At 46.4% G+C, this 24924-nt stretch overlaps 1 protein-coding gene across 2 annotated transcripts; it reads left to right on the top strand.

Moving 5' to 3' along the window:
- Positions 1-328: 328 nt before the first annotated feature.
- On the top strand, positions 329-3687 carry Nkx2-1 (NK2 homeobox 1). 2 transcript variants are annotated; one of them, XM_085830136.1, is made up of 4 exons: positions 329-401; positions 1406-1550; positions 1649-2034; positions 2942-3687. In XM_085830136.1, exons 1-4 carry the CDS (start codon positions 329-331, stop codon positions 3685-3687), a joined length of 1350 nt encoding a protein of 449 aa, XP_085686262.1. The 2 variants fall into 2 exon arrangements, with proteins under 2 accessions (XP_085686262.1, XP_021035169.1); XM_021179510.2 differs by lacking the exons at positions 329-401; positions 1406-1550 and adding an exon at positions 831-907.
- Positions 3688-24924: the final 21237 nt, after the last annotated feature.

Raw genomic sequence — 24924 nt, 5'->3', positions numbered from 1 at the left:
TCATCTACTAATATCCAGCGTGGCCACAAAGCGACCGGCCATTTACGCCGCCACTTTAGACAAAGATATTTGGTTATTCCCGGGGAAGCAAGTGCACTTTTGCATGGCTGAGCTCCGGGAGGAGGCGAGCCTCAGCCCAGCCTCCCGCCCGCTGGGCTGCGGGCGTCGAGATATTCGCCTCCTCCCGGACAACGAGTTCCACCGGGGTTCAGACTCAGTTCCACTCTGCAACGGATCTGCGGGCGCTCACGCGGCTCCCCGCCCGGGCTTCCACTGAAGCATCGGAAGGGAAAACTGCGGGGATCTGAGCTGGGGTGCTGGGACTGGGATGTCCTCGGAAAGACAGCACCAGCTTCTGAAGCCGAAGTATCCAGGCCATGGGCAAGGGTCAGGGGCACCAGGTTTGTTCGAGATGGGGCAACTTCCGTGGTGGACTCTCCTGTTAATCCCCCGCACCCTTAGCCTCGTAGCTCAGAGGGCCAGCGGTGTACTTGCCTGGGCCGGCAAAAGGGGTGGAGAAAGGGAGCGGCGGGGTGGGGTGGGCTGGGGGGGCTGGTCCGCTAGGGAGCCAGGAGCTTGGTGGGGGGTGGCGCGGGGATCGGTGACAGCCTCCCGGAGGCAGTCGTTCCCTTACTCAGCTCCCCCTCCGCCCGCTGGGATTCTCTCGGGTAAGGGGAAAGGGGGCGGGGAGCAGAGGTGTCCCTCTGACGGCGGCGGCAGAAGAAGCAGACAGACTGACAGACACATAGACCAACAGTGCAGCCCCAGGGTTCATCCCCAGACTCGCACACTCTTTTGGTGGTGACTGGGGCTCAGCGCAGCGAAGCCCGATGTGGTCCGGAGGCGGTGGGAAGGCGCGGGGCTGGGAGGCCGCAGCGGGAGGGAGGAGCAGCCCCGGCAGGCTCAGGTGAAACCCCGCTCCCTGCTCCTCAGCCCCCTTCTCCCCCAAAGGCCAGCCCCTGACCCCGGAACCCCGACCGAATTGGACCGCGGTTCCACTTTGTAACTCCCCAAGTTGGTTGCAAAGCAGTATTCACCTTCCGTTCTCCTTTCCATCCCTCCCCTTGGGTTATTCTCTACCCCACCTCTGGCCCTCCCGCTCCCGGTTCCCTCCTCCTTTCCCTCCCCCGCCTTTTCCTCGCGCGCCACAGGCACCCCACAAAAATGGGGGTGGGGGTGTCCAAGGGAGGGGGAAAGTAATGCTTTGGTTCTCTCTCTCTCTCTCTCTCTCTCTCTCTCTCTCTCTCTCTCTCTCTCTCTCTCTCTCTCTCTCTCTCTCTCCTTCTTTCTCTCTTTGAGACCTAAAAATCTTGACAAGTGAAGCTTAAAGGTGTTTACCTTGTCATCAGCATGTAAGCTAATTATCTCGGGCAAGATGTAGGCTTCTATTGTCTTGTTGCTTTAGCGCTTATGCCCCGCCTCTGGTGGCTGCCTAAAACCTGGCGCCGGGCTAAAACAAACGCGAGGCAGCCCCCGAGCCTCCACTCAAGCCAATTAAGGCGGACTCGGTCCACTCCGTTACGTGTACATCCAACAAGATCGGCGTTAAGGTAACACCAGAATATTTGGCAAAGGGAGAAAAAAAAAGTAGCGAGGCTTCGCCTTCCCCCTCTCCCTTTTTTTTTCCTCCTCTTCCTTCCTCCTCCAGCCGACGCCGAATCATGTCGATGAGTCCAAAGCACACGACTCCGTTCTCAGTGTCTGACATCTTGAGTCCCCTGGAGGAAAGCTACAAGAAAGTGGGCATGGAGGGCGGCGGCCTCGGGGCTCCGCTCGCAGCGTACAGACAGGGCCAGGCGGCCCCGCCGGCCGCAGCCATGCAGCAGCACGCCGTGGGGCACCACGGCGCCGTCACCGCCGCCTACCACATGACGGCGGCGGGGGTGCCCCAGCTCTCGCACTCCGCCGTGGGGGGCTACTGCAACGGCAACCTGGGCAACATGAGCGAGCTGCCGCCTTACCAGGACACCATGCGGAACAGCGCTTCGGGCCCCGGATGGTACGGCGCCAACCCAGATCCGCGCTTCCCCGCCAGTAAGTGAGGCCGCCCCGCCGCGGGGCCGCGGGCTGAGCACCAGAGACGCGGTCGGCGCGGCCCGCGAGGTGCGGCGCCCGCCGGTGGCGCTGGGCATCGGGGTGGGCAGTCGAACAGCCTTGTGTAGGAGTGGGGTGAGGGCGCTGGACTTTCTTCCCCCCGCTGGGCAAGGGTTTCAAAGGAGGCACTTAGAAGAGTTGGGGTCCTGCGGACGGGTGCTAGCACCCGACCACCGCAGGCACCAAGGACAGACTTGATGCTGAAGACTTCAGGGAGCTAAGGGAGGCCCACCCGGGACTCGGCTAGGGAGGCTAGGAACTCGGGCCAGAGGAGTTAGGGACCAGGAGGAGCGAGTAGAGAGAGCCGCCCTGCTGGGATGCATCCCGGGTGGGCTGCCTCGATTTCTAAAAGTCTCCCTCTGGGTGGGTTGGGAGGGCGCGCAGCTCTGGAGGAGGCTCTACGTGGGTCGGGCGGGTGGGTGCCCTCACCTAGAGCCTGCAAGAGAGAAAGCCAGAGAGGCCAAGCGCCTGGAAGCTGGGGCGTTTGTAAGTGAAAACTCCCTTTTGTTAAGCTTCTGAACTTGGGGGTCTACCGTCTGACCCCAGCTCTCTGCACCCTTGGGTCTCCCACCTGGCTTGGGCACGAAAGGAGTCAAAGCAACCCTTTTCCCTCACTGCACATTCTGGGTCTAAAGGGACACTGACACCGATGAGGAGTAGCTAGACTTTAAACCCTTAAGCAGTTCGACGGCACGGCCCGATAGCTGGGCCTCTTTTGGGAAAGAGCACTAGGCGGCCTAGGTGAGGAGGATGCCGTCGAAAGTTGGGGCCGGCGGGCCAAGGGCACAGAAAGCGGGGTTGCCCCGGACCCGGCCCCAGCCGACCGCTGTGCGTTTGTCGCTTACAGTCTCCCGCTTCATGGGCCCGGCGAGCGGCATGAATATGAGCGGCATGGGCGGCCTGGGCTCGCTGGGGGACGTGAGCAAGAACATGGCCCCGCTGCCCAGTGCGCCCCGCCGGAAGCGCCGGGTGCTCTTCTCCCAGGCGCAGGTGTACGAGCTCGAGCGACGTTTCAAGCAGCAGAAGTACCTGTCGGCGCCGGAGCGCGAGCATCTGGCCAGCATGATTCACCTGACACCCACGCAGGTCAAGATCTGGTTCCAGAACCACCGCTACAAGATGAAGCGCCAGGCTAAGGACAAGGCGGCGCAGCAGCAACTGCAGCAGGACAGCGGCGGCGGCGGAGGCGGCGGTGGCGGTGCGGGATGCCCGCAGCAGCAGCAAGCTCAGCAGCAGTCGCCGCGCCGGGTGGCCGTGCCAGTCCTAGTCAAAGACGGCAAACCCTGCCAGGCGGGCGCCCCTGCCCCGGGAGCCGCCAGCCTGCAAAGCCACGCGCAGCAACAAGCTCAGCAGCAGGCGCAGGCGGCGCAAGCGGCTGCCGCGGCCATTTCGGTGGGCAGCGGTGGCGCGGGTCTAGGAGCACACCCAGGCCACCAGCCGGGCAGTGCAGGGCAGTCCCCGGACCTGGCGCACCACGCAGCCAGCCCCGCAGGGCTGCAGGGCCAGGTCTCCAGCCTATCCCATCTGAACTCCTCGGGCTCGGACTATGGCGCCATGTCTTGCTCTACCTTGCTTTATGGTCGGACCTGGTGAGACGTGGGATGCGCTTGAGCCCCGCGCGACCTCAACGCTTCCCCTCTGCCTTCCGCAAAGACCACCATTCGCCCGCTGCTCCACGCGCTTCTACTTTTCTTAAGAACCTGTTTATGTTTAGACCAAGGAAAAGTACACAAAGACCAAACTGCTGGACGACTTCTTCTTCTTCTTCTTCTTCTTCTTCTTCTTCTTCTTCTTCTTCTTCTTCTTCTTCTTCTTCTTCTTCTTCTTCTTCTTCTTCTTCTTCTTCTTCTTCTTCTCCTTCTCCTTCTCCTTCTCCTCCTCCTCCTCCTCCTCCTCCTCCTCCTTCTTGTCCCCGCTCCTCCTTTTCTTTCTCCCCCTCCTCTTCCATGTTTTCTTCTTCTTTCTTCCTTCATCTTTCCCCCTTTCCTTTCTCTTTCCTATCTAAAACTTGCGGACTTTTTGTTTTTTTACATAAAAAGAAAATAGAAACAGCCAAGCAAATTCAACCCTTTACGGATTCTTTAAACAGAGAAGGACAGAGAACAAATTTGGGGTGTCTTTCTGGTAGTTCAAATGGGTTCGCAAGCTTAGGCATGGCACAGTTTTGGAGCCTGTTCTATGCTTCCATGGCCCTGAACTCTAAAGACGGAAAACTTTCTGTGGATGCACCCTGCCAGCAAAGTGAGCTTGCTTGTAAATACCAGGATTTTTCGTTTGTTTGTATGTTTCAGAAGGGAGGACAGACGCTGGAGATAGGAAAGAGTCTTCAGCATAACCCATTTGTACCTGACACAAAGGAAGTGTCCCCTCCCAGGCGCCCTCTGGCCCTACAGGTTCAGTCCAGGCTGGCCTTTCAGAAAATTGTTTTAGGTTTGATGTGAACTTGTAGCTGTAAAATGCTGTTAAAAGTTGGACTAAATGCCTAGTTTTTAGTAACCTGTACATTATGTTGTAAAAAGAACCCCAGTCCCAGTCCCTAGCCCCTCACTTTTCAAAGGGGCATTGACAAACCTGTGTATATTATTTGGCAGTTTGGTATTTGCAGCACCAATCCTTTTTTTTTTTTTTTCTGTTGTAACTTATGTAGATATTTGGCTTAAATATAGTTCCTAAGAAGCTTCTAATAAATTATACGGATTAAAAAAGATGTTTTTTTTTTTCTGATTAAAACCCTTTTCTTTTTGTTTGGTTTTGATTTGGCTTTTAATGGGTTCGGGAAGGCGGTTGGAATTAAACCTGATGGGATCCAAATTCGTGGGTTTGAGTTCAGCATTCTGACTCAGGTAAGGAAGTCAATTCCAGAGTTTCTATTCAAAAGAAAAAGGAATTTTGCTCAGTTTTGAACGTTAGTGGAACCAAAACTTAAGCAGTCCCGAGACTATTTCATAGAGAGTGAAAAGTAAACTAGTTCTCAGGAAGGGAGAAGTAAAGGAAGAAACAGGAAAAGGGGGGCTTTTTTTTTTTAAGAGTCAAGCTTTCCTGGTTTTGTTTTTGCTTTAGTTTTGTTTGTTTCCGTTTTGGGGGGAAGCCTCAAAAGCTGGTTTTACACATCTGAGCCACCCACTTAAAATAACTCCAAAGGAACCATCAGTTTTAGTAAATAGATTGCTTTTGTACATTTGCATGCCAAACCTGTATTTCTAATTCTCACCCAAACTCCTCACCCTTAGATTCTGTTTGGTGGCTGGTTTCCAAAAGTAAAGAGTTTCTGGGTTTTATTTCAACACTCTAAATGAATAAATAAATAAATAAATAAATAAATAAATAAATAAATAAAGATCCTTCCTGCTCGGGGATCACCAGCTCCCCCTGACCCCCAAGAACTCTCCTTCGTGTATTGTCTCCATGTGGACTTGGTGGCCAGCTTAGGCATGCCTCTCTCTATCAAGACATTGGGGGCTGAGCTTTCTTTATCCCAGTACATTCCATATCTGGAGACATAAATCATTTTAGTAACTATTCTTTCTCCTATCCCCAACTCTCTACCAATTCTCCAAAACAAAACCAAAATCATTTTAACCGCCCTCATCCCCACCTCTGACTTTCATCAGATACATAAAATTGGGGGAAAACCATTCCAGTTGTGGTGGGAGTCGTAGAAGAGTAGTTAAGGGCAGAGACAAAAATTATAGCTCCTTGGGTGAACTGTTGTTGATTTGTATGGTCGCCCCTGGCAAAGTGATACAGGCAAGGCAGCCTGTGGGCAGCAGATGCCAGGTGCCTGCAAGGGTCTGTTATGGCGATTGATGAGCTTTTAGTACAAGGTCACTCTTCACTGAGATATTCAACTATCCCATCTTTCCTCTTTCCATCATCTTCTATCACATTCTGGTTTCAGTTTTTCTCCACTGCATCTCTCCCCCAGAATCTTGGGTTTGGTTTGGTTTGGTGATTGGGTTTTGTTTTGTTTTGTTTTGTTTTAAACACATGGACTTAAATCTGACAGTCTTTTCGCTGATGACCAGGGAATTTCTACCTTGTCGTGCCTTAGTAATGGAAGCTGGTTTCTCTTCCTGAGAAAACCAGTCCTGCCTTTTGGGATATGGCTTCTCATAGCTTGAAGGTACTCTGATATTCTGAAAGGACAGTTGGTTGACTCTCCTGAGAGCCTACAGGTTATGTGTGGGGTTCCTCTTAGCAGACCTCACATTTTGGAAAAAAAAAAAAAACGAAACCAGGAAAGTGTAATTATTTCTGTTGGTGCAAGGAGTGCAGGCAGTGGTTGTTCAGGAGAGGCAGGTGTTGGCAGCTGCTGTTCAACTCCTAAGTGAGGGTTGAGTTTAGCCCGACCAGTTCCACTGGCCAGCACAAGCCCAGACAGGGACAGGGCCTAGCCTGCTCTAGACACAAGCTGCCCTGGCTCTCTGCATTGTAGAAGAGTAACAATATGAGGGTAATGTAGCACTCTGTCTTATCTTCCTTGGGTTAGTTGGAGTTCCTAGCAAATACATTCTTCCCCAGCCGGTTTAGCTTGAAGTCTGTTTACTTGTGCCCCCCCCCCCCCCAGATAGGTGAATTCAGAGGGCCCTGGCAATGAGACCCAACAAACTGGGCTTTGGTCCTCTCTTGTCATCATTCACTCTGATTCCCTCAGCTCCTACCTAGGGAACAAGTGTTAGCTACAGAAGCAATCTTAGGATGCTGACTGGGGCGTGTCTCTTTAGGAAACTAGGAGCTGGGTTTAAGGTGAGCTGGGTTCAAGGTTTAAGTCCCCACAGTTTGGGGACACCTACCACCACACAATCTGCAACCTGATCAGCATCTAGAAGAGGTCTTCTCTTATTTAAGCCTTTCAAAAACTCAGGCTCAGGTCGGTTCTGACCTCCCAGGAAAAGAAAAAAACATTCTGGAGATGCCCTGGCACTGAGCTGGTGGAAGATGGGCAAGCTTTCCCAGTGAGCTGATAGAACAAATGCCCTAGAAACTGCCCCCTGACAAGTATCCCACCCAACCCAGACCGCGATGGCTCAGGCAGTGGGGGGATTTTGCAGACAGCATCCTCCTCTTTGCTCCTCTCCCCCACCCCACCCAACCCTGCCATGTAAACACGAGGACTTTCTCGAGAGCCCTGGAGAGCCGCTCTAGTGGCTTCGGGGCCTGAAACCCCAGGCTTGGCTTGTTTGATGTTTAGCATCCCAAAGCGGCTCCCCACCCCCGCCCCAGCCTGGGAACCCCGAGCTCTGGGGCCGAAGAGAAGGGGAAGCAGTTCTCTCAGCTGGAGGGCGGTGGATTGGCTGGGCTTAGAGAAGTGGCGAAAGCTACAGGACAGAAGCGCCCTGAGTGGGAGAGAAAAGGATCCCGGGTTGGTGCGGCCATCCACTAGGATAGAGGTTGGGTCCTAAAGGCCAAGAGGCAGACGAGGAAAGAAATGTCACAGTTTGTGGGAATACACTGGAGATAGGGCCTAGTCAGGTGGAGATAGCTTGGAGCCCACGAAAACAAGGTAAGCGGTGTCTGGGTCCAGTTAGCGAGCATCGAGACCGAGACCGGCGTTCACGTCTGCGGGGCTATCAGGGCCTCGAGGAGACAGCGCTCCCTGCCACTGCTTAGTGCTTGGCCTTTCGTAGGGATGGACTTGCTTGAGAGTCTTCCAAGAGATTTTTAAGTGCTCTGGACTGGGAGCTCCATTGGCGATGTTTGGATCTGGTTTTGATTTTGAAAGCCCAAGAAGATTCGCAGACTTTCGAGGCCGCACACTCTTCGGGCTGCCCGGAATCTGGGCAGCAATGAGGACTGAGAAGCTGTCTCAAGACCTGAGTCTCTTCTCAGGCGATCCCAGATAAGAGGAAGGAGAGAGAGGTTTTCTGACTTCCAACTCATTAGGGACCAGGTAAGGTCAATGCTTTCTCTATTATGTCTTTATCTTAAAAGCCGGCCAATTTAAGATGGGGTGGGGGTGGGAGGGATACAGAATCTGTGTGAACCATGCTGATATAGGCTAAATGGCTACTGCCTGATGAGCTAAAGTAAACCAGGCAGGAGTTCATTTTTTATAAACAACGAGTTGGGGACGACGTCTTCAATCCGCTAGTATAGCTTCTCCTCCTTCGCATCCCTCCCCAGTTATTAGAGCGAAGCCGGGTGAGCAGACGGTTTTATTAGTGGGGAAGTCCATTGGGAAATGTGAATCTGAGATAACATGATCCTTCCGCTGTTTAGAAGCTTGTTTCAAACGAAAAGACATTGGTATTGGAAGGGATGGAGGTGGTGTTTCCCTTGCTCAGCCTGTTCCCAGATGCCTGGAGCCACCTTCATCCGGTCCTTGCTACTTTACTGGTTGTGTGTGCTTCACTGTACCATTGTGTCTCTGGGGCTTCAGCTCACCTTCAGTGGCACCCAGTTTGGGATCCTGCCTCAACAAAAAGTTTTCTGGTGTCTCCTCAAGTGAGTGGCTTTTGGAAGGTGTGGCCTCTCTGCAGTTACCCTCTCAGCGTCCCAAGGAATTGGTATGGGTGAAAGTAAAGTATGTATTTTATTGAAGGGCTTAGTCAAGGGCAGCATGCATGAACCCTCACCCCTACCCCACACATTTGCATTTCTGAACTTTCTTTGATGATGATGTCTTAAAGGAATGGAGGAAGAGCTAGGTCAGCGAGACTGCACAACCGCTTGCCACATCTGAAACCACAGCTGAAGTGGTGGCTGCATTTCTTTTTGATAGTGACCTAATGCCAACTTGGAGAGTATCTAGGTACACCCCTGGTCTCTGTCCTTCTCATTTGATAACTTCCCATTTTATTTCTGCTTCCTAGATATTTATCTTTATTGTTATGGCTTCTTGCATAATTTTGGGTAACATTTTCCTATTTTAATGTCTTTTTGGTTGGGGGTAGGGGTTCCCAATGTAAGTTTATTGCTGCTGTGTCGTGCCTGAAAGATAAATAAAAACAGAAACAAAACATCGTCAGTGTTAGGACTTGGTAAATTACTCCTTTCCCCTGATTTTAAACATCTGTTTCTACTTACTCTGTATGTAGGTACAAATGTGATGTAGGTATAAATGTGAAAATGGGTGTTTTTATTTATGTGTGTATGATTTTACATGCTTATTCAAAAGATTTTCTAAAAATGAAATTCAAGTACAGAACTGGATGTTACAGAACATATTAGTTAGATAGAAAAAAATTGAATGTATCTATTACCTCAAGACACCAAATGAAGCCTAGTTTCCCTTAAAGATAAACAAAAATTCCTTATTTTGGCCCATTTTCAGCTGGGATGTTTATTTCTTGTCATGTGAAACTCTAGAAGACTGCTTGTGCTCAGAGATGTTGACATCATTTATTAGCAAGGTGCCTGAGACATATCTGTGCACAAGACATCTTACTGGACTGGCAATGTCTACTCATAGATGAGTTGGTAAGAATACTTCCACATAGCAAAGAAAATCAAAACAAGAAACATTTCTGCATTTTATTGATATCAAAGGGTCACTTTGTGTGGGTCTAAACATAGTAGTGGAAATAAGAGCGCCTGTCTGCCTTACTGTTGGTGAAGAGTGAACAAGGCAAACCCTACCCATCCGTGTTCTAGGAAATCTTGTCTTTGCTAGTTAGCACTCAGTTATCAGGAGCAGAGGTTGTTGGTGGAGTGTCTCATTTCTAGGACATTGGGTGATTGCTGTTAAAATTTATTTCAAAACTGTGAGAAATTATCCTGCATATAATGGGAAGAAACCCTTGGGTGCCCCCCCCATGACCCCCACCCTGCCACTTACTGTGCCTGAAATGATTCTGTGAGAAATCACCCGGAAATACCACCTTCTTTCAATTCCCACTTCTCAAAGATGTTGCTTGAGGTTTCCAAAGTGCTAGAGACACAGGCTTATTTAATCTGCATGCCTACTGATTTATCTCATCTCCTACGTACACCGCATACCATGAACACAGGGATGTAAACCTGAGAATTGCCTTAACAATCCTCTGAGCTAGCTGCCTGTTATGCCCTAACTCAAGATACCCAGACAATATTTACTGAGCTGACTATCCTGCCTAGGCTAGAAAGTTGTTAGAGCCCCATAGATCTTTCCCGGAGAACCAGGTTTCTAAATAGCAGAGGCAGGCTACTTCAGAGGATTAATTATCTCTCCAGACCTGGCCACTCCTTGGTGCCTCAAGGTCTGCAGGCCTGTGTAGGGGAAGACAGGAGGTGGGAGGGCAGAAGACTGGCAGCTTATTTTATGTCATGACTTTGCTGGGGGTGGGGTGGGGTGGGAATGCAACCCTGAGTCAAAAGCATGCAGGCATCCCTGCCTCTGGCTAGCCAGCCAGAAGTTGTAGCTAGTTAGCACTAGCATCACCCAGTGTCATTACTTGGCTGTTCTTTACTGCTTCCTGGCTACAATGCTGAGGCTAGCAAGGGTTCAGTCCATTTGGAAAATGCTGCATTAAACCATATCCACATTTGATAGAACGGGTAAAGCTTGGACAACCATAGAGTCAGTCTATCTGCTTCATACTGACATTAAATAGAAGAAAAAAAAAATCCATTGGGAATACTTAACAAGATGCTCACTCTTCCATAGCCTATCATGCAGCACGAGATGGGGATAAAGAAAAAACATCTGGTATCTGTGGTGTTATCCAACCACCTTAGTACTCACCTTCCTAGAGGAAACCTTTCTAGCAAGGACAATGCCACAGCAACACAAAATTAATTTTTAAAAAAATCTTGCCATGGCTTGCCACTCAGATTCTATGGGTTGTGTGACTCTGAAAGTTGGGAGCCTACTGATAATGTAGTTTTTTATTTTATTTTATTTTTTTGTTTGTTTGTTTGGGTTTTCTTCTTCTTCTTCCTGGAAAGGCCAGGAAAGAGCAGAGAGGACTGGGGGAAAAAAGCTAAGGAGAGAGGTGAGAAGATCTGTGCCTGGGCAAAGTGTGTGCTTCTGTCCCTAGTTGTGACATCTGAGAGGTGCTAGATTCAGTGAGTGGACCCAAGTGTTGTGGTGAAGTGGATCAAGGCTGGGTAGGGAGTGTGTGGTTTAAGGGTTAATGATGGTGGAGCTGGTCTGGGGGTAGCTGGGAGGAGCTGTGGGTATGGTGTGTGAGCTCTGGGCCACAACACAATGGTAACGTAATTATCAGGCTGAAATGTGTTCAAATGGCAAGAAGTTGCAAAACAGATAGGTCTTCCAGAGAAGAGGGTGTGCTGGTTACAGAGGCCCGCAGCCATCATCCTCTTTTTTTTTTTTTTCCCAATCCATTTTAAACAAGAGGATCTAGTGAGTGATTCTGATTCAATACACATAATCAGTTTGCAAGTCTTATTTCCATTTGAAAACAGGGCCATTTGCAATCATAAGAGCCGGACACAGAGCGCATTAAGAGCAGATGATGGGCGACAGAATCCGTAGGCAAGGACTAAATATTTTCTTCTAGTCTCAGACCTATGCATCTTTAGTTCCAGTGTATCACCTGTGAGGCTTGTGGGTTTCTAGTCCCAGTGTAACATGAACGAAATATTCCTGTTGGATATATGACTTACTTGCATAAAAATCGGGATTCTGGAATCAGAAAGGGGGCGGGGGATGGCCAGAAAGATTCCATGTTAATTGTGTTCCGCCTTGCTGCTTACCACTAGGTAATACCAGTGTTTTTAAAATGGTGTTGCCTCGGACTAAAGTTCACGAACTTGAACCATGCCGCCCTCTACTTGCGTAGGATACCAACCCCAGACTTGAGGCAGAGGTGCAGAGCCTGGGAGAAAACCTGGGGGGACAACTCGGCGACCTTGACCTTGCAATTCCACAGCTCAAGACATGGGGGCCCTCTGCGGTCTGATGGCTCCAAATTGGTTGTCAGGGTTTCATTGAAAAGTATGAGATCTTGAAATCTCAGAGCTGTTTTACGATGTTTCATTCAGAACCAAGACAAGCGGCTGGCAACAGTCTCCGGCTTTCTGCCTGCTCCCCTCTCCTTCCAAATTCTGCCCAGGGCTTCACGGGAAGCCGCTGCTGCAGCACCTAATCCACAGCCTCAATTCCCCATTCGCCCAGTTCACCATCTGCCCCACCCAAGCGGGTCAAACCAGCTGTGAGTCTCAATTTTTGTTGCTCCAGTCTGACTCCACGATGATACCCCTCCTATGCCTTTAGAAACCACATATGCATTCCTGGTGTGAGCAAGAGTAGAAACTCCGATGAATTCTGAACCCCAGAACATACACATATTAATTCATTAGGTCGGGATACCGATCCAAGAGTTTAACTTGGAAGGATTGCAGCAGCAGCAGCAGCAAACAATAACAACAAAACTTAAAAAAAAAAAAAAAAGCCAGGGGGCGGGGCGGAGGTAGAGGGTCGGGTGGAGAGATACTCAGTGTTAACAGCACCAGCTGTTCTCTCTGAGGACCCGGGTTCAATTCCCAGTACCTACATGGCAGCACCGTGCCTGTCACTCTAGTTTCATGGAATCCAACTCTCTCACACATAGTTGCAGGCAAAATACCAGTGCATATAAAATAAAAATAAATCATTAAAACTTTACAAAAGAAAAATCCAAACCAAAAGTTACCATAGCTGTTTTGATGGGGCAGAAAAAAGACAATTCAGTGTTTTCTCGAGTGAAAATAACTAACTTTCTAACAGTCTGCAACTCTAGTAATAGAGTGTACCTCTTGTGTACCTCCTTTTAGTTTCAAATGGAGGAGGATAAATGGTGAATCTCAGATCGGTGTTTCTTGAACAAGTGTAGTTTTAGAATTCTCTGTAAAGTGTGAAGGTCTCAGGAGAACCAATAGAGTAGTGATAGGGGAGGGTTTCAGTTTTGCTCAATTTTCTGGAAAACTATTCAAAAATCAGAAATGAAGAAGACCCCAGTATTCTCTTTAACAGGCACCAAAGACCACAAGAATCTAAAGACCTCACCACCCCCAGAGCTCCTCCACCACCCCCAGAGCTCCTCCACCACCCCCAGAGCTCCTCCATCACCCCCAGAGCTCCTCCATCACCCCCAGAGCTCCTCCACCACCCCCAGAGCTCTCTATTTTTTTCTCCCCAGAACCTATCCTATGGATACAATTGTCTAGGGGCACAGTCCACTTTGGGAGGAGGGGGTGAGGGAGAAGTGAGGCCTGCTCAGCAGGAAGGGTTCAGACTTTCCACTTCTGCAACCTGGGAGGACAGAGATCCTACAGCTGGGAGGAGGTGAGTATGAGGCTGGGATCAGCAGAACCCAGACTAGTCTTTTCTATTCTGGGACAGAGTGGAGAGTGGGTTTGGCTGGGTAGTACATAGGAACATGGTAACATAGAGCCACAGAGAGCCAGAGCAGCCTCCTGGGGCAGGAAGCTGCAGCTACGCAAGAGATTCACAAACTCACAGCAAACAACAGCAACTCTCGAAGTGGAGGCTGATTTGTGCTTATCCCATTTTGGGGGGCCAAAGGTATCAGGATTAGGATTTCTAGGCCAAGTCTTTAGATGTAGATAGACCTTGAGGGAGGAAAACTTGGCCTGCCTTCCCCCAGGAGTCCCAAGGACCACCTGCAGGTACAGATATTTTTATTCTTGTAGTTAGATGCGACTTTATTGTCACTTTTTCTCCCTGTCCCCTTTACTCTCCATTTCATCATTTCCCTGCCTGTTTTACTTGCTTATTTATCCAATTGCAGACTCAGAGCTGCAGTCTTATTTTGTAGGCAATTCAGTGTCATTTTCTTAATGCCACCACTAAAAGGAAAAGCAGATACATTGGATGGGGTAAACTGTAAGAAATAAAAGCCAGGAAGGTCTACCTGGGAGGGCACTGGGAAGTAAAAAGACCAAAGAGTGGCCAAGGTCTGCCTGTCAGGGGACATGCAAGAAACATGACAGGGAAAGCCTAGAGAACAGGCTAAAGAAATCCCAATAATACCAGGAACGGTAGAGGGAGGAAAGCCCCACAGAAGGCAAGTCTAGGCTGTGCCCGAATAACACCAAGTGGAGGTGGGGGCACATCTGTCTGGAATAGTCTGAGACGGGAGGAGCAACTCTAGAAGATACTGCCAGGGCTTGAGAATAAGAAACATCTTGGCAGGACAAAGCAAAGTATCCTAGTCTCAGCCGCAAGCCCACCCCTTCTAGTCCATCTTGCTAATCCCACTTGACAACACTGTGCTCTGTCTCCCAAGAAGGTACAAATTAGTGGTAACCTGGGAGCAAAGGATGTAATTGTGGGGAGAGATGACAGTAGGTTCTTAAAACAAAACAAAACATTTTTTAAGAAAGAAAGAAAGAAAGAAAGAAAGAAAGAAAGAAAGAAAGAAAGAAAGAAAGAAAGAAAGAAAGAAAGAAAGAAAGAAAGAAAGAAAAAGGAAGAAAGTAAAAGAAAGAAAGAGAGAAAGAAAATGGCTTCTGGAAACTTCTGTGGAAACAAACAAACTTTCTTGGAAACATATGTCCCGTTACACCCCTCCCAAGTTGGGAGGCATGCTTTTGAAGAGACTTGAACCCTTTTAGTTCCTGCAAGCATGACCTGGAGGGAACCCTCTTATGAAGGGCCACCCAGCTGTCTAGGAACAGTGTGGGAAGATCGCCTGGGTCTGAGACAGGATCCCACATCATAGCCCCCACTTTGGAGTTCTAAGCTTCCCAAGATGGAAGACCTTGATCCGTTGGGGCGGTGTTTTGGCAGAGGCTGACCCCCACCCCAAAACAATCCAGTTAACCAAACAATAATGACAACAAAATAACGGGCTAGGGCCAGCTGGCTCCGCAGGGTGCACATAGTTTTTGAGCCCAAAGACTGTTCGGGTCTACTGGGAGGGTTCTATGCAGCTACAAGGAAGTCCCCACCCCACTTCGGCCCCCTTAGGGGGCATCTCTGGAGCGCTGGGGCACCGGGACCCTTTCTATTTTAAGGGTCACACACGCTGTGAAGTATTTTAGCTGCATCACAACCTTTTAAATACCCCAGCATGACACTGACTGCCTGAATAAGGACCTCATTTGGGTGGTGACCGGCCGAAGTGCTCATTTGAGACGCTTGGGCGGCTGTGAAGCACCGGCTCGCTCTGCGCCGGCAGGGCCAGCAGGGTGAGGTCTCCGGGAGGGATGGCGGCGGTGCTGGCCGATCTGGGAAGGAGGGAAGTGGTCCAGGCTGCGGGCCGTGGGCGCCTTTCCGCTCAGCTCCAGTAGCCTGAGGTCGTGCGCGTCCGGAGCACAGACTGGGGCGGCTCGGCTGTCGGGCTTTTCTGTGGAAGAACCAGGCTCTGGGGAACAACTCCACCCGACTGGAGCGCATGCAGCTCACACTGCCTTTCCCGTTCCTAGTCTTTGATACTTTTGGAAGCAAAGATTTCCTTCCATCTTTTGGGCGAATTTGTTTCATCTCTCCTAAATTCAGAAACGGAGTCTTCAAAAGTCTTAATGTGTGTGTGTGTGTGTGTGTGTGTGTGTGTGTGTGTGTGTGTGTGTGTTTGTTTGTTTCTAGCGTTCAAATGAATGCGAAGCCACGGATCGAATCCTGTCGCTCATTTGGGGTTCGCGTCTCCCGGTATTTCACACGGAAAACAAAACTTGGGTCTCTCTTATTTGTAGTTGTCCTTAACCTTTACAGCAACTGCTGTAGATGCTGCTCTGTCCATTCTCTAATAGATTTTACCAGGGACGGGTGACAGAGAACTGATTTCTTTTCTATTAGGGTTTAGCACATCTTTGTTGAAGGCCTGTAGAACGACCAGGGATTAGATTTGCATCTCTTAGACGCCCTGTGTGGTCTTTGTGCGAAGCTTGTAACTGTTAAAAATGACTTGTTAGGAAGCGTGTGGGCTCTCAGCGCTCTCCTTTTGACATAAGGATTGAGAAATTCAGATTGGCCCTGTAGGATTTAGCCTGCAGATTCCACCTGAACCCTAAGCAATTAGACCTTAATCTCACTGCAATCATATTTGAGTTAGGATTTGTTGCGCTTTGTTTACTTCAATTAAAAGCAGTGGAATAATTTTTTTTTTCCAGCGTCTAAAGTGAAATCTTCAGGAATAATACCTCAGGACTTCTTAGAAACGGTTTTGGTGGCGATAGGGGATTTTCTTGTGAGCTTTCTTTCTGGCCCTCTTGTCCTTCCCCTCCCCCATTTAAATTATTCCTCTCCTGTTGCTCGCTGTAGTTGCGATCATCTTTCCAGGGGTTGAATTCAGGTCGCGACGGACCGCGTCCAGAGGATACCAGCAAAGAAGGGTGCCCTTGCCCGGAGTGCACGCGGGGGTCGGTGGGGGGAGTCCCAACCAGGGCGCCTGCTCCCAGCTCCACGTGGAGCTTCCTCGCTAGTGCGCGCCCGAAGGCTGCTGCCTTCGTAAGCCCCAGGCAGTGGACACCCACCCGGCACCGCGCCGGTCCTCTTGCGATGGATCAGGGTACCGTCATCGTAGCTCAGGACCATGGAGGACCGGTTCTCACAGTCCCGGAGCCTGGTGGGATGTTGCCTTCAGGCTAACCCGGCTCCCTGGGGGTCGGATGGGGTGGGGCAATCCTCGCTGGTTGGGATTTGGGTTTAGCTTCCGGCCTAAGTCTGGGCTGCCTACAGTTGGCCAGCACCAGGTCTTCCTTGGCCAGGTCCTTTTCTGCACTGGTAGCGGCCTGGCTAGTTTCTGCCCTCTGTCTCCCTAAAGCAAACCAAAGATTCTCAAACACCGAGCTAGCTTCTCTTCTGATCGCCACGCTCCAGAGGCTCAAAGCCTCCAACCAGGCTGAGGGGAGCTGGTCACTCAACCTTCCAGATCTGAGCTATTTAGTCCTTAGGCCGCTCTAAGGGAGTAGCCTGCAGTTATTGTCAAGTCAGTAGAAACCAGGATAGGCGGGGAGTTTATTACCTTCATTGTTTAATCTAGTAAGGCTGCCACTTTGATTTGCTTAGAATATTTCTTCACTTGGGAGATAGCAAGGATTCAGAATTATGACTTCTCCCATTTTGCTCCACAATTTATGGCTCTTGCTCTTCTTAGTTCGTTTGATTCTCTTTACTAAATTGCCTTTCCCAGATAATACTAAAGACAGCCAGCACAGAAAGTAAATGCGAGAACTTCTAACAAGGAGGGCTTCAATACCATTTATTTTTGATCCGATAGAGGCCCGCGCCGCTTTTAAAGGTCACTCTTTAACTTTTAAATAGTTCTTTTGTGACTACTTGCTCAGGGAGGAGATCTTAATTTTTTCCCCCTTTGTTTTTGAGTCCGTCAGAACGAAAAGTTAACTGATACTGTGACTGAAATTCTTTAAGGAGGAAGTACTTGCGTACACTGAGTGTTAAGTACTAAGTGTAGAGCAGTACTTACTGGTTTTAGAAAGAAATTCTTTAGGACAATTGCTATTGCTAGCTACTATGAACATCATTAAGACTGTTTAGGCATCCAAAAATAATTCAGGAATTCTTTTCTGAACTTGGATGTGGAAGACAGAATATAGTTTAAGAGAAAGAGGGAAGGGGGGCAAGGCTATAGTGCTAATCTGTCTGAAATCTACCAAGAGAAATCTTGATGGACTACTGAGGGAGGACCCCAGCTTTAAACCGGCTCTGTGTATAGTTTAGTGGACCCTTTCATTTGTGAACAGGATCTGTATCAAAACCCTAGTGTGACCATGACAATTGGGTAATCACACGCAAGGCATCTTTGCTAATGGAGAGATTCTGTAAATATGTTTCTAGTGAATACAGAGATAACAGTCACAGTGAAAGGGTCAGGTGCCACAAATCATAGATTACTCTGCCAAGGGTTGCCAGCCATCTGAGGTTTGGAAGGACATTAACTGCCTTTGCATTCTCAGAATACTCTCCTCCGTTGGTGATTTCGCTTACTTGACCCTACTTCTGTTATTAAAAAGCTGGCAGGCACAATCAAGGGCAAGCAGGTTGGCTACCTACCCTCCTGGCAGCTCTCCAATAGTCCCATTTAGCTGCCAGGAGAGAGACAGAGGACTGAGTCATCAGTCATGTAATCCTGAAGTAGCATCTAGAAGGTACCAGGAAAACTTTCATGGCAGTTCACAGGTCCCCTGTTCAGCTCTGCTTCTGTATCTTCCGCATCAAATTTGGAACAGATGGGGGAGGGGGGAGGATTCATTCCTAGGAAGGACAGGGAGGGAAGTGGCTTAGATAATGAAATGCTTAAGCAGTTCCTTGAGAAAGTAAGTTGTGTCTTTATAGAGAGCCTCAGCATTGAAAAGTCCCACAGAAGTCGGATTCTGGTTACTGATGGGAACAGAACCCAGGAATTCCCCTTGTTAGGCAGCAGTGAATACAAGTGCAGAGAAAATCAAGTGCTGTCCATAAAATCTGGAGCTACTTCATGTCAGCTGAACAAATTTCTGGCTTACAGCATTTGCTTTAATAAAGGTTGGTTTTTTTTTCTCCCTTCCTTTCCCCCCTAAATCCATTAGAGATTAGGCACTGAACTTTCAGAGAAATGTGAAATTGGGATTATATCAAAAGATTTTTTCCTAGCTCAGGTTTAAACAAGCTAGTACTTGGCAGACAAGAGGCTTTGTAAAATCAAAATACATGTCTTTCACATATCAGTGCTCTGTACAGGAGGCTACAACATGTAGGATGCACCAAGAGAAAGTTCTACCGGTGAGAAATGGCTGCGTAGGTCTCCTTGGTTCAGAGGAGAGACTCTTTTCTCATAGGCTTATTTGGAAGTGGTTTGGGGACCTCAAATTCGGTATCATCACCAAAGGAAAAGCCATAAGTTACTAATAGGCACCAAGACAATTCCGTGGGTGCCCATGGACTTTTCTCAGGGTACAGGTAGGCATGAGAGAGCTTTTAACACTTTTGAACAGAAAAAGAAAGGTACAATTCGCTGAAGTGTGAGTGTTCAGGAGAGCTAGCAAGATATATCCCTTAAAGAATATTTCTACTATTCTAAGTGGGTCTCTAGATGTAAAATGTAAAAAAAAATTAAAAAATTAAAAGCCTCCAAATTTAATTTTCCAAAATTATGTTATCACATTAGTATATTCTTAAGGAACAAAGATAGACATTAGTCATCTACATTACCAAAAAGGGGGAAAATATTTTAAAACCAGATGACAGATATATGCCTTATAATTTAAACGATACTGAATGATGAACAATCTTCCATGTTCATTAAGCAAAAAAGAAGAGAGAATGTCTGTAAAAGTGAATAAAACAGGCTTTTATTGAACAAATATGCCTAACCCCCCATTTTATTAGCTGATAATACAAATCATTACTGGCTCTTGTGCTGAGAGTCATTTTAATGTAATGAATTCATTTTAGACCCTTAATAAAGCAGAGGCTAAAGTCCTCTTGTGACTTTGGGAGGAACTTTCAAGTGGCCCCACCCAAGTTGAAGACATACACTCTTTCTTGCTTCTTAAGTTATGAAGCAGAAAGTTTTGCTCAGGTGCTTTTTCCAGTTTTCCTAACACCCTTCCAGATAAGGTTTCCTTTCAAGATAACAGAGAACAAAAGGCAAGAAGAAATTTAAGCATGTGTGACTTAGGTGGTCACAGTCCATGTCCACAAATTAAAAGTGATAAAGCAACCAGACATAATTTTTGTTTATGTGTGTGTTGTTTATACCTTGGATTGTGCCTGATTCGCAGTATTTGTTGAACACTTTCTTTTTTTTTGTTGTTTTTTTTTCTAGATTTATTTATTTACTATATGCAAGTACACTGTAGTTGTCTTCAGACACACCAGAAGAGAGCATCAGATTTCGTTATGGATGGTTGTGAGCCACCATGTGGTTGCTGGGATTTGAACTCGGGACCTTTGGAAGAGCAATCAGTGCTCTTAACTGCTGAGCCATCTTACCAGCTGTTGAACACTTTCTTACTCAATTCATGAAACTCAATTCATGAAATACCCTTATTATTTTGCTTGTAATTCTTTTCTTCTTCTTCTTCTTCTTCTTCTTCTTCTTCTTCTTCTTCTTCTTCTTCTTCTTCTTCTTCTTCTTCTTCTTTTCTTCTTCTTCTTCTTCTTCTTCTTCCTCTTCCTCTTCCTCTTCCTCTTCCTCTTCCTCTTCCTCTTCCTCTTCCTCTTCCTCTTCCTCTTCCTCTTCTTCTTCTTCTTCTTCTTCTTCTTCTTCTTCTTCTTCTTCTTCTTCTTCTTCTTCTTTCTTCTTCTTCTTCTTCCTCCTGTCCCCCTTCTCTTTCTCCTCCATCTTCCTCCTTCTTGTTCCTCCTTCCTCCTCCTCTACCTCTTCCTTCTCTTTTTTATTCTAATTTTGAGACAGGGTCTCAGTATAGAGCCCTGGCTATCCTGGAACTCTTAGGCTGATATCAAAGTTACAGAGATCCTCCTGTCTCTGCCTCTTGAGTGTGGGGACTAATGATACGCACCACTATGCTGGACTGTGGTATTTTCTTCTTTTAATGTTAACAAAACAAATAAGATTTTAGGCAGTTTTGATAAATAAAAACAAACAAAAATGACAAGAAAAAAAAGTCCATCTTTTGCCAGTTGGTAAGAGAGAAACCTGGTGTCTTCCTACCTGAATTATGATTGGCATGATACTGTTTTGTTTGAAACAAACAAAAAATTCCAGATGTAACATAGCAAGGATTTTAAAAAAAGAAATAACTTGGAAAACCTTAATCTTTTATTACATTTGAGATGTAAACTCACTGCAGAACGCCCATCATTTAAGACCTTACCATCCTAAAGAATGACTTCTTCTGAAGCAATCAAGTTCACAAACACGGTACCTCTTTATCAGATAAATTTGGAAACTGATTGGCATGGCCTTGTTAACTAAAAAAAAAAAATAAATAAATAAATAAATAAATAAATGCAAGCGCCGGTTGTTATTCACAATCCCACATAAGGCTGTTTTTAGGAAGGTGGTCCAGTGACCACAATTACACACTGCACTGTGTTCCCGACCTCCATCCCTACATGAGTTCTCTTCACAGCTTAGTGTGTAGCTTGGGGCACAGTGGAATCAATGGAGTGAATGGTGGTGGGTTCCTGAGTTTAGAAGGTGGCCTTAGGCCTGTTCCTTCTCTTAGCCCAATGAGCTACTGGAAGACCTCCTTGTTGATTTAGAGGCCTGGCTCAAGATTCTTTACAGTTTTGAAGGGTGAGCATGAGGGTGTCATTTCATGTCATCATTCACTGACGAATAGGAAAGTATCATTTCAAGTGGAAAATATATGTTTATGTACCAAGCACATCCCTAGCATCCCTTAAGCAGTCTCTCATAGCAGACATTTGTATCTGGGTGGTGATTACCCACCAAGAAGGACAATCCTGGAAAGAGGCAAACAGTAATAGTGACAGTACCCCAGAAAGACTAAATCTTACCTCTGCGTTCCAGTTGGTTAAAGCACTCGATGTACAGGTGGTGTTGATATCTAAATAAGCATTTACAGACTTCACAGATTCCGAGTAGGCTTTCAAGATGTCTTCCTAGTAAGACATGGGGGGGGGGTACAGTTGTGTACTCTCAGCACTTGGGAGGCTGAGGAAGGAGGATCAGCTGTTCAAGGTCAACCTCGGCAACATCATGAGTTCAAGGCCCGAGCTACAAGAGACTTGTCTTTAAAACCAACCAAAAAAAAAATAAAAAATAAAAAACGAATGGAGCCACTAAGAGAAATCTCTTTACCAATGTCTAGAACAAACACTGGCTTAAAAAAAAATAATTCAAGAATTCACCTCTTCATTCACATGAAGGCAGGAGTTGGTATTCGCAAACCTGATATCAAAGTTCAATTCACGACCATGGGAAAGTGATTTAATAGTTCTACTTGGGAGAAGTGGTTGGTAAAAATCTCAAACCAAGTTGTTTCATTCTGTTGTTGATACATCCAGTTTAGAAGTTATACTAGAAAAGCTAGGGGTATCATCCCAAGACAGATGTTGTCATAAGAAAATACAGAAGTCTAGGTATCGACTCATTTATTCAGCCAATAAATATTAATCGCATGCTTACCCAGTCAAAGTACCAAACATGGAGAGAAAGCTAGATCTTTGATCACAAAAACACTGTGTGAGCAATATAGGAGAAGAAGAACTGAGTGGGTGTGTATATTTTTGTAATGGAAGACTAGTAGTGTAGTTTCAGGAAGAAGGCTATAGAAGCCAATTGACTTGTCTGATCATTTAACGGTTTAGTCTTTGAAAGACGTTGAGGGAACTTGCTGTATCTCCCTGAGCCAACATTGGATCCCTCCTAATGTTTACGCATTACTTCATCTTAGTGCTTTTTATTTACTTAGACTTAAAAAAAACAAACAAACAGTTTTAAGGAGGATAGAAGCTTGGCAGAGATTACCCTTCAAGGTGTGATTTAGATACAATTCCATCTTTTTTTCTCCATGCTTGCCTCACGGAGCTGCCATTAAGGTAGGATGCTGGTTGTTTTGAAGTGGTGGACTGACTCACTGCCCCCATGGTCATACTGTATCCACGGATGAACAAATACAGGAGTGGAATTTAGTCACTTTCTACGTCTACTCAGATCAATGGACAATTTAAGCTATAATGTTCCAGTATAAGATGATTCTGTTTGACTCAGGTCTTAGAAAGGGTAGTAGCCTACCAAATTATAGCAGTTACAATGGCAAAAAGTACGAAGCTGCTAATAATAGCTCCTCATTTTAGCACGTGTATGTCTTTGGAAACTTCCTGTTACATAATGCCTCTGCCCCCTCTCTTGATTAAAGGCTGTGTACCTTAGTCATATATCTCCTAGCGCTCTTGGAGCTTCATGGGTTTGTACCTACAAAACGTTGTAGCAGGACCATTACTATGCCTCAGAGACGTGCAGGGGGCCCCGGGGCAAATAAAAAAAATTGTTTTTGAATGCACACCATGTGTGAAGTTGATGAAAATTCATGACATCTCTATCAGGGCTGTTTCAGCTTACGTCAACAGAAAGGTGAGTGCAAATAATTTCATTTAATATTTTAAATTCTGGACTCTTTCCCATTGCAAAGAATCCATGCAAGTTCTATGTTTTGGCTCTGTTCTGTTTAGTTAGTCTGATTTTAAAAAGTAAAGAAAACAAAAAAACAGTTCCTGATTGTTTTTTAGAACTTCTCATTTGCCCAGATATACAGTCTTTAAAGAGGAACTGAAACGTGGCTTGGGAATATAGTCACCAAATGCAAATATGCAAAATACACTCGAAAGACCACATGAGGACCGTTAACATTTATTACTTTTTTTTTTAAGGTGTAGAAATGTCTTCAAATTTATCTTTTAAAATAGAAATAAAATATTCGAGAAACTCTTAGAAAATAAAAAAAACCAAAGGCTGCAGATATAGTGATCAGCTGTTATTAAGTAAAAATCTATTGAAAGCCAGATAAAAGGCATTGTGTAGTGGGTCCCCGACGAAAACTGGGAAAACAAGAGCATCACAGTTAATTAGAACCAATCAAGGGGATGCTTTGCAACACCTTTCACACCAGTGCAACATCTGATCTCCATAGTCTACATTTCCCACAGTTCTGTAGAAAGAAGGATGGGGAGAAAATGTTTGACTCATTACACTCCACGACACAGTTGAATTTCACTTTCTTTTAATTCTTTTAAAGTAACTGTTATGGAAATAAAATCTTGGAAAAAGAATCCCACAAATGTCATTTTATGTGTGCTTTAGGATAATCTGACTTAAATTTTGTTTTAATTTTACATGTATTTTTGTGTGGGAGAAAAACACTTATTTTAAAAATAAAATTTAGACCATAAATTTGAGTTATTAAATACTTTTTGTATAAGTACTAAGTAGTGGCGAGGAACCGAGCCTTTCTTGAGTCACAAGAGTCCAGGGATATTATGAATGATTAATGTACTGCAAGTAAGTATCATGTTACATTTCTTCTTGGATTAACACAGTACTGAACTAAGTTAACCATGTAACAACAACATCACACATTATCTTAAAAAGAACAGATAGGACTGAACACTATCCCATTTTCACAACTTATTCAGTGTTTGCTTCTACCCAGAGCACATTAAGTTTCAGTTGATTTATAATTCTTAGGAAAAAAGAAAAAAACATCACCAGGGGAATAATACTACTTTCAGGCTGTTTTCAAGAAGTTCACAGTGTGTTTGTTGTAAGCCATATTTGGTTTCTTTTTCATTTTAAAATTTTTGCCATGTAGCCCACATCAAAAAAAAAATCTGCGTTTTTGTTATTATTGTTAGTCATCCAATAGGAAAGGTGAGTGTTGTGAACCGCCAAGGTACTTCATAACATTTGAAAAATGACATAAGGAAAATTATGCACACGTTTTGACAATAGCTGGTTGTCAAGTTTTGCCCTCTTTAGAAAGCTAATTTGTGAATGGGCTAGCCTGTTTTGGAGGCAAAACTAGGCATAAAACTAGTGCTGTAGATGTAAGTGAGATGTCTTAGGTAGGCACCCACGTCCCGGTCCCCAGTGTTTACAAAGCATTGCTTGTTATTGAAGATGCTCTCAGACTCGGCAGCTACCTCCTGGTAGATTGAATCATGCTTTGGAAGAAAGCTAAAGCTGTCTGGTGTGCGCTGTTTAGTTTTTATTTATTTTGCTCTGGTCTGCATGTTGTCTCCTCCTACAGCACGCAAGATGTGGTGTTCCCCCTCTGCCTCATCCCCAGATCTCAAAAAATAAAGTAAGGAAAAGTGAAAGGCCTTTGCTAAATACTCCCTTTCTTGAAAACACATATGCCTGTAGAAAGAAAGCAAGTTCCGAGAATCCTCTTCTCTCTAGTACTAAAGTTTCTTTTCCTCTTTGGACAGATTTATTCCCCAGCACAGCAAGAGGAAGCGCCTGTGACCCTTTTCAAACTTACTCTCCACTCCGCTTATGGAGACCATCAGCTGCA

Source organism: Mus caroli, unplaced genomic scaffold (genome assembly GCF_978045245.1).
Source record: "Mus caroli unplaced genomic scaffold, Mus_caroli_1 scaffold_14, whole genome shotgun sequence".
NCBI lineage: Eukaryota > Metazoa > Chordata > Mammalia > Rodentia > Muridae > Mus > Mus caroli.
This window is presented reverse-complemented; position numbering and strand designations above follow the sequence as displayed.

What these genes read in the sequence shown, in the direction of transcription:
- Nkx2-1 (XM_085830136.1), top strand. Translation starts at nt 329, where the DNA reads ATGTCCTCGGAAAGACAGCACCAGCTTCTGAAGCCGAAGTATCCAGGC. An exon ending in CCAACAAGATCGGCGTTAAG is followed by an intron (nt 1,551 to 1,648) that starts GTAACACCAGAA and finishes TTCCTCCTCCAG; the next exon opens with CCGACGCCGAATCATGTCGA. An exon ending in AGATCCGCGCTTCCCCGCCA is followed by an intron (nt 2,035 to 2,941) that starts GTAAGTGAGGCC and finishes TGTCGCTTACAG; the next exon opens with TCTCCCGCTTCATGGGCCCG.